Source organism: Peromyscus eremicus, chromosome 1, assembly GCF_949786415.1.
Source record: "Peromyscus eremicus chromosome 1, PerEre_H2_v1, whole genome shotgun sequence".
Taxonomy (NCBI): domain Eukaryota; kingdom Metazoa; phylum Chordata; class Mammalia; order Rodentia; family Cricetidae; genus Peromyscus; species Peromyscus eremicus.
In genome coordinates this window covers 159,744,343-159,759,870 of record NC_081416.1, presented here as the reverse complement: position 1 = coordinate 159,759,870, position 15,528 = coordinate 159,744,343, and the positions used below count along the sequence as shown (strand labels likewise).

The following is a 15,528-nucleotide window of genomic DNA, read 5'->3' as shown; positions in this document are numbered from 1 at the left end:
GTCACATGGTCAGGACTGACATACTGCTTGTTCAAGGCACATCCATTCTGATTAGTTAAACATCTGTGCTGATTAGCTAGACTCCCATTCTGATTGGCTAGTGGCTGTGCTGTGCTGACTGTTAGATATTTTAATACCACCCCTGCATGTAGCCTGGATGGACTGCAGAGTGCTGGATGTGTCCACCCTTGTTGCGGCCATGGGTCCAGCTTACACACTGTGATGTTAGAAGAAAACTGGTGTGACAGCATCCCTTCCATGGGGAGCTTTGGGAGTGGGGAACACAGTCCGTGTGCTGACGGAGCAGCAGAAGGAAGGCCATGGACCCTGAGCCTGGTTGAGTCTGGGGGAACCTAAGGGAGGAGACTGGACAACTGACTTGGGAATCAGGACCCCAGAACAAGAGGGTGAGAGAAGCATCCTGTGTTCATAAATACTGAGCGCCTGCTAGGAACTAGAGCTCATGCTGGGCCCTGGGAACACAGGGATGAATAAGACCACAGACGTCTTCAAAGAATGCAAGGGCCTAAAGAGGTGACATACAGGGATGGGAATAATGGCCACACAGTGTGAGGCTTGCAGTAATGGAGATAACAGCAGCCTTAGGGAGCATGGGGGAGGAAACCTGCCCAACCAGGACATTTTTGGTTACAAAAAGCTGTCTCGTTTAAATTTCCCCAGGAGAAAGAGGGTTCATTGGAAAGATAAACATGCACAGAACAGACAGACTTCAGGAATTGAGGCCAAGTCCGGGCCAGCTAGTCTTTCATCTTCTGTTTTCGTCTTTCTGATTCTGCACACACACACACACACACACGCACACGCACACGCACACGCACACACACACACACACACACACACACACACACACACGGGCTTACCTTTCCCAGCCTCTGTTCAGCTCTTAATACATAATTTCTCCTTCATAATTTTAGAACCTACAGGTCTCACTGTAAAACAGCATCCCAAGAGGAAACTGGTTGGTGAGAATCAACCTCCCAATACAGGCTGCGTAACTGGGGGGTAAGATGTAGTGTCAGGGAGGTTTCCTGGAGGAAAGAATCCTGAACTGAGACCTAGGGATGAACTACTGGCCAAACTTCCATCCAGTGAAAAACCTTTTCCTGAGAATCTATGTGCCAAGCACTGCTTTGGCACAAAAGAATCAAATAAAGTTAGGTATGGTAGTATACTCCTTTAAACTCAGGCAGAGCTCTGAGTTCAAGACTAGTCTGGTCTAGATAGTGAGTTCCAGGCTAGCCAAAGATATATACATATACATACACACTTATCTATGTATGAGCAGCATATGTACCCATATATGAGAGGCAGATAGATAGATGATACATAGATAGATAGATAGATAGATAGATAGATAGATAGATGATAGATAGATAGATAGATAGATAGATAGATAGAGACCCTGACTCAAAAAACTGAAAAAAAAAAAGTCACAAAAACAACCCCCTGCTCTCACATAGCTAACAGTCTAATGAGGGAGAGTGGGGAAGAGGGGCATGCAGTGAATAGGCAAGGAAAGAAAGAACTGCCCACTGGTGGCAGCCTCTGAGAGGAAAATAAAATGGGGGTGTGTGAGACAAGAGGCTTAGGGGTTCGATCATTTCAGGCAGGTAAAACTTAGAGGTTAAAATGATATAGATGGGGGAAGAGCTGGAGACATGGCTCAGCGTTGAGAGCACTTTCTGCTCTTGCAGAGGCCCCGGGTTGGGTTCCCAACGCCCATATGCACTCATGCACGAGAGAGAGAGAGAGAGAGAGAGAGAGAGAGAGAGAGAGAGAGAGAGAGAGAGAGAGAAAGAGTGTGTGTGTGTGTGTTCTGGGGCTGCAATACTCTCTTCTGGGACCCTGGACACATGTGGAACACATAAATACACTCAGGCACACACACATACACGTACATTTCTTTAAAATCATTGTACGTAGATGGAGCTGAGCACTGGAAGAGCTGAGTAAATCGAGGGAAGAGCAAGGCCTGAAGCCCATCATTCTTCAGCCATCTGTGGGGATGGGATGGGATGGCCCAACGGAGACACAGGCAGGGCCTCCAGGTCAGCTTCAGTCTAAGGGTGCTCAGCACGTTCACCAGATATGGAGGACATTCATTCCAGGTTGATCAAAACACGTAGAAAGACCCAAGGGGGTTGGGGGACAGGCTTACACGGAGCCTTCGTAGCACAGAGTAGATAACAGGTAATGAGGTCAGGAAGGTGGGTGGGACCAAAGCTTTGCCTTGTGTGCACAGTTGTATGGCTTAAGACTCTATCCTGGGATTCTGGGAGCCAAAGGCAAGTCCTGAGGAGAGGAGGCTGGCCTAGAATCAGCTTTAGGTATAGAAAGACTTCTCTGGGGTGGGATATGGACTGGAAGGCCAGGCAGGAGGCCGGGGGAGGCTCCAGGACTCTCGGGGTGGAGGACAGGTGGGGAAGGAAGAACGGGACTTGGTAGCCTGGATGGAGGGACCAGGAACAGCCGACTAGAGAGATGGTGTGAGAGCATGCCGTACTCGGCACAGAGACGATGTTTAGGAGCCCGAGATGCCAGGAAGCTTCATCCCAGGAGAAGGGATATTTGAACTGAGTATTTACAACCTATCAGAGCTGGTCAAGATGAGAGAGGTTTTATAGGTACAGCACAGCCCTTGCAAAGGCCTGGAGGCGTGAACTTCCCCAGGTTCCAAGTGACACTGCATTTTTTTTTTAAATTACTTTTTTTTTTAAAGATTTATTTATTTATTATGTATACAGAAGAGGGCGCCAGATCTCATTACAGATGGTTGTGAGCCACCATGTGGTTGCTGGGAATTGAACTCAGGACCTCTGGAAGAGCAGTTGGTGCTCTTAACCTCTAAGCCATCTCTCCAGCCCGACACTGCATTTAGTGCCGCTAAGAGTTTTCAGGCGGGAAGGCACCGGATAGGGAGTTTCAGGGACGGGAGAAACCATGGCATGAAAGGACGTTAAGGTATCAGCACCAAGCTGAGAGTGTGGGACCTGGGCCTGGAGGTTCTGGCAACGAAGAGGGGACTCAAAGGTGAAGACTGTGGCTGGCGATAGAAGAGACTCAGCCCCCAGCAACCAAGGGACCCAGCCCAGGTCCTCATGGGGCCCATCCCTTTCTCCTGGGCAGGTACTTCATGAACATCACCTGGGATAACCGAGACTACTCCTTCAATGAAGATGGCTTTCTGGTGAACCCTTCACTGGTGGTCATCTCCCTCACCAGAGACAGGACATGGGAAGTGGTGAGTGGCCCAGACTCCAGGCATCTGTGGGAGAGCACCTGGACCCTGGATCTGAGGGAGGAGAAACAGTTCTAGACTCTGAGGTCCTATGGAAAGTCATAGTTGAAGGCCCAGGTTCTGGTCTGAAGAAGGAAGAAGCAAGCAATCTGGATTCTGGAAGTTGGGACCCACAGTCCCAGAAAGCCATGACACCCTGGAACGCCCCCAGGAAGCAAGACGTGTCTTTTTTTTTCCCCCCAAGGTGGGCAGCTGGGAACAGCAGACCCTCCGCCTCAAGTACCCGCTATGGTCCCGCTACGGCCGCTTCCTGCAGCCAGTGGATGACACACAGCACCTCACTGTGGCCACGTTGGAGGAGAGACCCTTTGTCATTGTGGAGCCAGCAGACCCCATCAGCGGTACTTGTATTAGAGACTCAGTCCCCTGCCGGAGCCAGCTCAACCGTACCCACAGGTGACAGCCCCGATCCAGATGTTTCAGCCTCAGAACCCTCCTCCCCCAAAGCACAGCAGGTCAGGCCCCAGCCCCTCAGCCCCCCAGCTGGGTGACCTAGGGGATGCCAAGGAATCTTTAAGCTTCAAGCTCCCAAGAAAGCACTAGCTGTAGTTTTAGCTGCTGCTTGTCCCACCTCGTGGGAGAGCCTAACAGTGGTCCCCAACCTCTCCAAGCCTGGTCGCTCCCCGCAGCCCTCCACCTGACGCCCCCCGCCCAGAGAAGAGGTGCTGCAAGGGTTTCTGCATCGACATTCTGAAGAGGCTGGCGCATACCATCGGCTTCAGCTATGACCTCTACCTGGTCACGAACGGCAAGCATGGCAAGAAGATCGATGGTGTCTGGAACGGCATGATTGGTGAGGTAAGAGGCGGGGACAGAACCTGCGGGAGAGGAATCTGAGGACCCTAGGGACAGGGGCCAAGAGGAGGGCGTCCTGGAGCAGGGGGCGTGGCCAAAGGAGCCGGCTGGGCTTGGTAAGGGCGCTGCCTGAAGGGGGGTCCCAGGCTGAGGGCGTCTTCAGGGGTGGGGCCAAGAGAACTGCAAGTTCTGAGGTGGTCAGAAGGGTCCTTGGAGAAGGGGCTAGGAGTGGAACTCCTGGGAGCTGGGTGTGGGGTGGTAGAATTCATGGGGAGGGCTTGTGAAGGGTGGAACTCCAAGAAGGGAGCGGGGTTTGGAGGCTGGATCCCTAGGCCTTAAGCAAGTGAAGTGGACAGTGGGTGGGGTAGAGGAGACCTGCTCCTGCTTCTGCTTTCTCTCCCTTACTTCCCCCGCCCCTCTGTTCCCTTCCTCACTCGTCAGCCAGACCTCCTAGCCTGTCTCCCACATCATCACTGTCTCCCAGGGTCAGGCTTTGCCCAGCGCTGGCCTCTGTCCCCTGAGCTGCTTCCCTTGCCAACTCCTCGATCCACCACCCCAGGTGTTCTATCAGCGTGCGGACATGGCCATCGGTTCTCTTACCATCAATGAGGAGCGGTCCGAGATCGTGGACTTCTCCGTCCCCTTTGTAGAGACGGGCATCAGCGTCATGGTGGCACGCAGCAATGGCACTGTATCCCCCTCTGCCTTCCTGGGTGAGCCAGCCAGGACAGGGATTCACACTTAGCCAAGGCTGGGACAACTGTCTCCAACAGCGTGGGCCCTGGGTCCCATCCCAGGGTTACCTGTACTGGTGTGTGACTCCCATGGAGTGACATCACTTCCAAGCTTCAGGTTCCTGATCTGTACGGTGGGAGGAATACTTTCCCTGGCAGGGATTTCCACAGGAAGCTTAGTAAGCATGAGCTCAGGAGCCTCCTTTGCAGTGCTTTCCACGGCTCTGATGCTGGGTTTGCACTCACGGTTGTTCCGGTTTGGTTTGGTTTGGTTTGGTTTTTTTCAGACAGGGTCTATGTAGTTCTGGCTGTCCTGGAACACAGAACTCAGAGAGACCCACGTGCCTCTGCCTCCTGAGTACTGGGATTAAAGGTGTGTACCACCACACCCGACCAGATTTTTTTGTTTTGTTTTGTTTTATTTAAAGGTTTATTTTTATTTTATGTGCATTGGTGTTTTTCCTGCATGTATGTCTGTGTGAGGGTGTCAACTCCCCCTGGAACTGGAGTCACAGACAGTTGTGAGCTGCCATGTGGGTGCTGGGAATTGAACCCGTTCCTCTGGAAAAACAGCCAGTGCTCTTAACCAATGAGCCATCTCTCCAGCCCAATAATAAATATATATGTGTGTGTGTGTATACATATATATATATATACACATATATATGTGTGTGTATACATATATATATATATATATATTTTTTTTTTTTTGAGACAGGGTTTCTCTGTGTAACTCTGACTGTCCTAGAACTCACTCTATAGATCAGGCTGGCCTTGAACTCACAGAGATCCACTCGTTTCTGCCTCCTAAGTGCTGGGACTAAAGATGTGCACCACTACCTCCCGGCTGATTTTTGTTTTTTAAGATATGGATGTACTGTGTAGCTTAGATTGTCCTTGAACATGCAACCACTCTTTATATCCATCTCTCTCTGTCTCCTGAATTTGAGGATTTATATTCTTTTTTTAAAGAGGGCCCACCAAGGTCACGTGTACCCAGGCTAAAAAATGTGTAGGGATTTTGTTTGTTTGTTTAGTTCTTTTTCCAGTGCTGGAGATTGAATCCGGGACCTGGAGGACTGTGGTGACTGAGACAGTCTTGTCTCCTAGGGGCTATCTGCTTCCTTGGGGGTTACAGACTAGATCATTTCCAATGGTGATAGATACCATGGGAAATTAGGCTGAGGTGAAGAGAGAGGCACAGGGAGGAGGTTGGTGTGGGTAGGAGAGGCCTTTTTGAGGAAAGGCTTTCACCTCTGTAAAGATCTGAAGGAAAGAACATTGGAGGCAGGCGGCAACCAGCATGGAGTGTGTGAAGACTGCCTGAGACATGTACGACTGGCCCGTGTAGCTGGTGAGGAGACGGGTAAAAAAAGGTGGCCGGAAGGCTGAGGGGCGTGACTGATGGGAAGTCTGGCCTTCACTCTGTCTGTGGTAGCAAGGGCTTACCTTGAGAAGGTAATGAGGAATGTGTGCTCAGATGGGAGTTGCCGATAGCTCTGTGGAAGCAGGAAGCTGGTAAGGGGGCTGCCGCAGTGGCCCGTGACACCAAGGATAGAGGTGTGCAGAGCATGGCAGCAAAGTCCAACGCGTGTGGAACTGGGGTGTGACCAGGAGGCCACACTGTGGTACATTGGGTGGATCTCTTGAGCTGGAGACAGTGGGCAGGAGGATAAGGGCAGCAGGTCACATCAGTTCCCCCTTTCCTCTGGGCAGTCTGAGCAAGGCTCCTCAGAGAGAGAGAGAAGACAGAAGGAGAAGGATCCCTTCCCCTGGGGCCCATGAGGCTGGGGAGATGGTCCCAGAGATTAGACCAGGCTTGCTCCTTGCTGGCCATAGGGGTGGAGAGGACAGGCCCAAGGAGTCTGAGGGACAAGAGCAAGGGGCAGAGCCAAGTTTGTCATCTGTGAACAGGAAGATGGACGGCAAGGAGTGTGGCCGGGGCTGGGTTGTCATGGATGACAAGATGCAGAGCCTGGGATGGGATGGATGGCCCCGAGGGAAGGCTGAAGAAGTGGAGACTTAGGTCCTGGGCTCAGTGAACATTTAGTAGACAGCTAAATTAGGGGATGAAAACCACAGAAATGGTCGCAGTAGTTCTCTTTGAGAAAGATTGCCACAAGGAGTCTATGTACTAATAGGCTGTCCCTGGAGTTGGGGCCAGAAAAGGGCAGAGAGCAGGATGGAGTCAGCTGGGCTCCCCTGGTCCCCCAAGCCCATGCTTGGCTGACGCCTCCCGTGTCCCCAGAGCCCTACAGCCCCGCTGTGTGGGTGATGATGTTCGTCATGTGCCTCACCGTGGTCGCCGTCACCGTTTTCATCTTTGAGTACCTCAGTCCTGTGGGCTATAACCGCAGCCTGGCCACAGGCAAACGTGAGTCCCCTCCTACCTGACCCTACCAGAACTCTGTTTCCCAGGAGCCCCTGGGATAGAGCTAGGAACGGCAGTCCTTTCTCCTCTCCTGCGGGGTGGAAGGCCTGTGAGGTCCATGTCCTGTCCTGGCCCCCCACAGGCCCTGGTGGCTCGACCTTCACCATTGGGAAATCCATCTGGCTGCTGTGGGCCCTGGTGTTCAACAACTCGGTGCCGGTGGAGAATCCTCGGGGCACCACCAGCAAGATCATGGTTCTGGTGTGGGCCTTCTTTGCCGTCATCTTTCTCGCCAGCTACACAGCCAACCTGGCCGCCTTCATGATCCAGGAGGAGTACGTGGACACCGTGTCTGGGCTCAGTGACCGAAAGGTGTGTACAGGGGGCAGGCTCAGCTGCCTTGTCACCTGTCCCAGAGCAGGGGGGTTCCTGAGAGACTGCCCAAGAGGGATCCTAGAGCAGTAGAGATGGAGGGTTTTGGAAGGAGATGAACGATTTACACCATCCCGGGGAAAGGGTGTCCCCCAACATCCCAGGAGCAATAATGCCAAATAGGATTTTCTAGACAAGTGCCTCCCTCACACGAATGAAGACTGAATGTGTGACCCAGCTAATCCCTTGGAGACTATGCTTGAGTGAAATGTATCGGCAATGAATTACTAGGAATGTGGGAATAACACTTAACACCAGGACACACAGGAGTCAATCGCAAGCTAATGATACCTGCCTACAACTGCAGCCCTCCAGAGGCAGAGGCAGGAGGATCATGAGTTCAAGGATAGGCTGGCTGCATAGTGAGTCCCTGCCTCAAATAAGAACAGCGATACAGTTAACTCCAAATTTTTACCGATTAGATTCAACATGCATAAGACCATTCCATGGAAACACTCCAAATGCCCACCCCTCGGTTTGCACTCTTGCCTTGCGGTGCCCATCCACGGCACATGGGGACGAGCAGCCATGAGGGACACTGTGAGATTACAGTGGCTGGCCCAGTGTCTCAGAGTCAGAGGGCTGTGGAATCAATGCAACAGGTTGCGTTAAGTGCGGTTTTCAGTGGAATGGAGGTAGAACAGCCGAAAAACAGACTATGTTGGTCGTGCCTTCTATGGTGAGGGCAGTGTGGTTCTGCCAACACTCCGAGCCAGCACAGCCCTGTGGCTACATCTGTGCTTGACACACAGAGCTATTTCTGAATAGACTGGTTAGCCCACTCCCGATCCAGCAAATTAAGGGCTGGCTCTCCAGAATGGGACATTTGATTTGGGGGTTTCCTGGAGGGCACCTTAACAATTCCCGCTTCTGTTCCAGTTCCAGCGGCCCCAGGAGCAATACCCACCCCTGAAGTTTGGGACGGTGCCCAACGGATCCACGGAGAAGAATATCCGCAGCAACTACCCTGATATGCACAGCTACATGGTGCGATACAACCAGCCGAGAGTGGAGGAGGCCCTCACACAGCTCAAGGCAGGGTCAGCGCAGACTCGGGCAGTGGGGCCCCTAGAGCATTTGGGGAGGGGTGGGGCTCGTGTCTGAGGTCAGCTTGCGGCAGTTCACTACCGGGGCTTGGAAGAGTCAGGGCTTCTGTGCTTCGTAACTTTAGACACTTGATTCAATGCTCTGAATGTATTTCTTGTGTGTACAGTGTTGATCACAAAGGCATCTCCTTGATATAAGAACAAAGTTTGTTCAGGAGTGGTGGTGCCTTCAATTCTACCCTTTGGAATTGAAGTGGGAGCAGCTCTTGGTGAGTTCCAGGCCAGCCAGGAAACAAACAAAGCCTGTCTCAAAACAAACAAAACAACATAGTTAATCCACACAGAACCGTGGCCAGAGCACGGGGGCTCTTTGAAGATAGAGTTTTCTTTGGGCCACCAGCTCACAAAAAATGACATGGAGACTTATCATTAATTATGAAAGCTCGGCCTATAGCTTAGGCTTGTCCCACCAGCTCTTATAACTTAAATTAGCCCATTTCTATTAATCTACGTTTTGTCTCATGGCTTTTTACCTCTCTTCCATCTTGCACCTGTTTCCTCTCCGTCTCTTCTGAAATTCTCTCATGCCTAGACTCATCTCCTTTTCTCTCTTCCCGGAAGTTCTGCCTAACCTCTTCCTGCCTAGCTAGGAGCCATTTAGCTCTTTATTAAACCAATCAGAAGGCGCCTTGGCAAAAACACATCTTCACGTGTACCAAAAGATTATTCCGCAACAGCTTTGTTGTAATTATTGTATCCTTATCATAAGTTCTGAATTCTGCAATGAATACTTGGATTATAGGGAAGGGATTGTATTTTTTTTTTATGTTAGCTCCCTAAATCATAGGGATAAAGTTAAATTCAGTCCCCAGAGTGCAGCCCCCTGGTATGGCAAACCTAGACAGGGCCTGGATTGCGGCTCAGCAGCAGAGAGCTGGCCTGGTGTGTCCTGAGGCCTGGGTTCGTTCCCCAGCATTGCAGTTTCCTCCACTGAGTGCCGTAGCTCTCCGCTCCTCATTTATTAGTCTTTCAGCATGCTTCTTCTCTGATCCCCTTTCTGTGCTGGACATTAGACAGACGTTTTCTGTTCTCAGTTACTCAGGGACTAGCGTGAAAAATGAGCGTCAGACACAAACTGACAGGGTCACGAGGCGTCAGAGTGGTCTTCTCGGCAGGGTCACGGTCACCAGGAGTCAGAGTGGCCTTCTCGGCAGGGTCATGGTCACCAGGAGTTAGAGTGGTCTTCTCGGCAGGGTCATGGTCACCAGGAGTCAGAGTGGCCTTCTCAACAAGGTCATGGTCACCAGGAGTCAGAGTGGCCTTCTTGGCAGGGTCACAGTCACCAGGAGTCAGAGTGGCCTTCTCAACAAGGTCATGGTCACCAAGAGTCAGAGTGGCCTTCTCAACAAGGTCATGGTCACCAGGAGTCAGAGTGGCCTTCTTGGCAGGGTCACGGTCACCAGAGCATCAGGTGGCCGTCTAGGACGAGGGAGCATGTGTATGCTCTCAGGGTAGACTCAGAGCCTTGCAGGCAAAGACGTGCAGAGGCCCTGAGGTAGGTGTGGAGGGACATCTGGAAGACCGGGTGGCTGAAGGGCAGGGACCTAGAGTGAGGGGGCAGAGGGGAGTAGGACTAATGGTGGCCCCTGAGAACATCAGAGTTGGCTTTTGTGCCAGAGTGGTAAGACACCTTTGTAGGAGACTAAGCAAAGAAGCCTCAGTTCTTGTCCCCAAGTGTCCTTCACTGCAGTGGAGAATGGTAGAGGCCGTAGGGGAGCAGGGCAGTGTGAGCCACTGTCATCCGGAACTCACCTCAGGCTCACCCTCAAGCAGCCGTCCTGCCGGACCTGTCACCCCTTTGTCTCAGTGGATGGTTGACTGCAAGGAAAGGAGCCCAGGCAGTCTGCGGGAGGCACAGTATAGGCTCAGCCCAAGGATATCTGGAGCCTCAGCAGCCGAAGTATTCACTCATGTACACTCCTAGAGCAGTTCTGGGGGAGCTGGGTGCCTGTACTTGGAAACCATGGTCATCAGAAAAGCAGATTCCCGGATTGGTAGGATGTTAAAACCGGTTTTAAGACACTGCATGTTCATGCGTGGCATCCCAGCACTTGGGAGGGTGAGGCGGGAGGACGGAGGGGTTAAGGCCATTCTGAACTATACAGTGAGGCCCTGTCTCAAAAAGGAAAACAAGACAGTGCTGGGCTAGCGGGACAGTTGGAAGACACTACTAAGGAGCAAAACTACATACTTCTGTTCTATCAAACGTGCAGTACAGAGCTTCATGCTCTTTTCGTTGCCTCATGGTCACAGGAAGGCTGTTGCTGCTCAGTGAAGCACATCCTAGTTCCAAGCATGGAGGAGGAAGTGTAAGAGTGCAGGGTTGCCAGGCGGTGGTGGTGCCACCTTTAATCCCAGCACTTGGGAGACAGAGCCAGGCAGATCTCTGTGAGTTCGAGGCCAGCCTGGTCTACAGAGCAAGTTCCAGGAAAGGTGCCAAAGCTACACAGAGAAACCCTGTCTCAAAAAACCAAAAACAGAGAGTGGAAGGTCTTCTTGGAAACCTTTGCCTTTTTATTGAATGCCTTTCTCAGGGACTTCTACGTATTTCTAAGAACCTATCAAGCAACCACACAAAGTTATCATCAGGGAAACAGGAAAGACGATTATGTGAGCCGAGAATGAGGCTGTGAACTGAGACGCAGTCTCAGCATCTTCCAGAGTCCTGCCCCATGTTTTAGGGTTTTGGTGTTTGTGGGCTTGTTTGTTTGTTTGTTTGTTTTTGCCTCGCCCAGCGAAGTTCTCTCCTGTAGCTCTCCCTCTCCGCCTCTTGATCCTCTTTCTGGTCACAAGGACTCTGTATCCGAACTCTCCATGAGCCAGTGAGCCTCCCCTGGGCCTGGGCTTCAGCACTCCTGCATCAGCCAGCTCGGCTTTGTCTCCTGCAGTACGTGCCCTGGCTGTCAACCCTTGGTGGGGTTCCTCCTTCTCCACCCTCTCCCTACACCCACTATCCATTCATATGGCAGGTGTTGCTGAGGCTCCAGGCAGGCACCCTGAAAACTCCCCAGGACTATGCCAAGGAAAACTGCATACTTTAAGCTAGGAAGTCAGCATGGTGGCCATCCTGCCTTGATAGATGGCTCTAAATAACCCAAAGGCAAAAAAAATTCAAGTGAGGACTGTGACTGGATGGCTCCTTCCATCTCCTGGGGCTACAAAGGCTGACTGGCCTGCCTTTCCCTAAAGCCAAATCCTTGCCTTGCCTTTCTTCGAGGATGCCCGCCTTCCTCGGCTCATGGCTCCCAGTTGCTCAGACCTCTCCTTGTGAACAAGGATTAGAGTGAGTTTAGAGATTTTCCAAATTACAAGGATTTCCAGAGCAGAACCTAAAAGGGAGTATTCCGGTGGGTATAACTCTTGGCCTTAGGGACTCTGGGCTCTGTGGGGGACACGGAAAAAGACGCCCTTTCCCCAAGGACTGGACCCAGCATGCACTCTTCAGTTCCTTGTTTGGTTGGGTCTTTTTGTTTTGTTTTGTTTTTTGAGACTGGTCTCAAAACTGTCCTGGAACTCACTATGTAAACCTGGCTGTCCTCAAACTCACAGAGGTCTGCTGCCTCAGCCTCTGGAGTGCTGAGACGAGAGGTGGGCAGGACTCTGGCCCACGCAGCGTTTTTTTTTGGCAAATGTTCATTGAGTACCTCTAATGTGTTAGTAGTTCCTCTGCCAGATGCCCAAGTCCCACTGGAGAAGGGGGGACAGGAGCCACGGACGGTCTTGAAAGATGCCCTTTGCAGAATGGGGTAGGGCTGCAGAGGTGGGTCACTAAGTGCTTTTTGTGCAGGCACGGGGACTTGGGTTCAAATCCCCACGACTCAAATGAGAGCTGGGAGTGGCAGCACGTGTCTGTAACCCCGGCACTGCCAAAGCAAAGCTCTCAGGGCTCACTAGCCACACTATCCGATGGAAGAGCTCCAGGGCCAGTGAGGACCTGTGATCACCAGCATCTGAACAGAAAGCTTGGTGTGCCTGTGCGCTCACCTGGAACCCAGCACTGCGGGACACAGAGACAGGAGGACACAGAGACAGGAGGACACAGAGACAGACAGGAGGACACAGAGACAGGAGGACACAGACGGATGGCTGGGGCTCGCTAGCTGCTAGCCTAGCTCCAAGTCAGTGAGAGACCCTGTCTCAGGGGAACAAGGTGGAGAGTGCTAGAGCACACCACACTCAGTGTCATCCCCTGGCCCCTGTGCACTTGCACAGCACACAAACATCATACACACCAGCACACACACATACACACACATAAAAGGTGGACAGTAATTGAAGACATCCCGTATTGACCTCTGGTTTCTACACATATGTGCACACACATCCGTATAAACATGTACATCACACACACACACACACACACACACACACACACACACACACGCACGGCGCGGGGGGGGGGGGGGGGAGGGGGGAGACAGAGGTTGGTCCTTTGAAGTCATTTCCGCTCCTGGAATCTGACCAGAGGTGCCTGGTCTTTTGAACTTGCCATTTGCCTGTGCTGAGACCCTGTGGTTCTGGCCCCCGGGGCCTGGCATTGTTAGTTTTCAGGAACTCCAGCAGCAATAGGTTCCACACCAGGTGACCTGGGTTTGAGTGTAGCCGTGGACCCGATGCACCTCAGCTGAGCTAGTATGCTTTAGCTTTCGCCGCCGTAACTCGAGGTCCGCAATGCCCAGAGTCGGGCAAGTGGCGGGGGAAACAGGTTCCGTCTCAGAACTCTTCTTCCTCTGCCTTCCGTTCCTTTCCACCTTGAAGTGGGCGGCCCAGCCCTGCCCCACCTTGAAGTGGGCGGCCCAGCCCTGCCCCACCTGAAGTGGGCGGCCCCCAGCCCTGCCCCACCTTGAAGTGGGCGGCCCCCAGCCCTGCCCCACCTTGAAGTGGGCGGCCCCCAGCCCGCCCCCTTTGTTCTCAGCGACCCCAGCCTTCACTGTGTCCTTTCTAAACAGCTCTTTCCTCTGCCATGAAATGGTCTGTTTGCTCAGCGCATCATAGTTGGGGCTGACGTGCAGCCCTCCTCCTCCTTAGGTCAGGGTTTGTGCTATCCCTCCATCCTTTCTTCTGGAGCAGAGCTGGGAGCTAAGCGTATAAGTCGGGGTGTTCTGGGAGCCACAGGAAAAGAGAGGTGAGCTCAGTCTCATGTTTGTTACTCCAACTCAAAAATGTCCTCTCTCTAACGTGTAATTAATTAATATAAACACTGACACAATACCCTACCTTTGGGGAGGTCCCAGGCATATTTTATGTTCCCATCGCACTTCCGTGTGGACTTGCCAACTTTTCTTTCTTCCTTTTTATTATTCCTGTGGCTTCTTTAGTGCACCACCACTTGGTGCCGGACTTGTCAGCTATCCAGTGCTTAACAGCCTCACCCGGCTAGTAGACTTCACAGTCAACTCCATCCATTCTGTCACTCTCCTCCTCATTTCTTTTCTTTACTTTCTTTTTTTTTTTTTACCATAATTAATATTTTATTTTATTTATTTATTTAAATTTATTTATTACGAATACAATGTTCTATCTGCATGTATGCCTGCACACTGGAAGAGGGCACCAGATCTCATTATAGATGGTTGTGAGCCACCATGTGGTTGCTGGGAATTGAACTCAGGACCTCTGGAAGAGCAGCCAGTGCTCTTAACCTCTGAGCCATCTCTCCAGCCCAACATTTTTATTTTTATTTTGCAGAAATTTCCTTTTTAATTCCAGTGAAGCCTCTCCTTGGGGCTGGGGGTGGGGCCCTGCGGTAGAGCGCTTGTCCTGCATGAGCTAGGTTCTGAGTTCAACTCCAGCACCATATAATAAATAAATAAATAAATAAATAAATAAATAAGCCACATAGGCTTCAAAACAAAACAAAACAAACAAACAAGAAACTCCAGGTGGTGATGGCACACACCTTCAATCCCAGCACTCAGGAGGCAGAGGCAGGTGGATCTCCGAGTTCATAGCCAGCCTGGGCTACAGAGCAGGTTTCACGACAGCCAGGCCTACACAGAGAAACACTGTTCAAAAATAAAAATAAAAAGAAGAAAGGAGGAAAAGAAACCTCCCCTCATTCTGTCTTGTCTCTCCCTCTTCATCTCTCCCTCCTCCCCGTCCCATTCTTCCCCTGCCCCTTCCCCCTTCTTCTCCTTCTCCACCCTTCCTCCATCCCCCTCCTCCGCCCTCTTCCTCCTTCTTCTCCTTCCCACTCTCCTGTCTTCCTCTTCATCACTCCCTCCTTTCCTGCCCTGGTTCCTGACACATAGCTGTCACCTAGAGTCCCCAGGCCCCACTGAGGTCATGGTTCTGATCCGCTTCCTCAGAACCCCATCAGAACCCAGGCTTCTCTGCCTACCCTGGGGACCTTTGTTGATTTAATTCACTGTCTGAACCATCTCATCAGCTGGAATGTGTCTCTCAGCTCAGAAGCCTAGGAACCCACGAAAGTATCCAGAGTGTAGGTGCTGGAGGACTGGACTCCATCAGGGCTGTCCAGCAGGAGGGCAGCCATACATACCCTACAGACCCCCTGGAGACGAAGCAAGGGAAGATGTTTTGTTTTCGAGTAGGTTCTACTGAACCCAGTAAGTCCAAAATGTTTGGACACATCAGTACAAACACGATTTGGTTTGTATAATACTATGTTTTTTGGACAGGGTCTCTCTGTGTATCCCAGGCTGGTCTTGAACTCCTATCCTTCTGCCCTGGCTTCCCACATACTGGGATAATAGGCCTTTAACACCAGACCAGGTAGTTGAGACCATCTGCCTACGTTTCTCCAACATT

General features: G+C 51.6%; 1 protein-coding gene across 3 annotated transcripts in view; it reads left to right on the top strand.

The window, feature by feature from the left end:
• The window catches only part of Grin2d (glutamate ionotropic receptor NMDA type subunit 2D), a 36,711-nt gene that overhangs the window by 1,748 nt on the left and 19,435 nt on the right, over positions 1-15,528 (top strand). The window contains exons 1-8 of one of the 3 annotated variants that reach the window (XM_059277036.1): positions 1,952-2,069; positions 3,148-3,262; positions 3,504-3,715; positions 3,931-4,117; positions 4,674-4,827; positions 7,097-7,222; positions 7,362-7,591; positions 8,531-8,691. In XM_059277036.1, coding sequence (XP_059133019.1) covers positions 2,032-2,069; positions 3,148-3,262; positions 3,504-3,715; positions 3,931-4,117; positions 4,674-4,827; positions 7,097-7,222; positions 7,362-7,591; positions 8,531-8,691 — 1,223 coding nt within the window. In that variant the 5' untranslated portion in view covers positions 1,952-2,031. Of the gene's footprint in view, positions 1-1,951; positions 2,070-3,147; positions 3,263-3,503; positions 3,716-3,930; positions 4,118-4,673; positions 4,828-7,096; positions 7,223-7,361; positions 7,592-8,530; positions 8,692-15,528 lie in introns of those variants that run through there. The other 2 variants (XM_059277031.1, XM_059277028.1) reach the window with 2 other exon arrangements.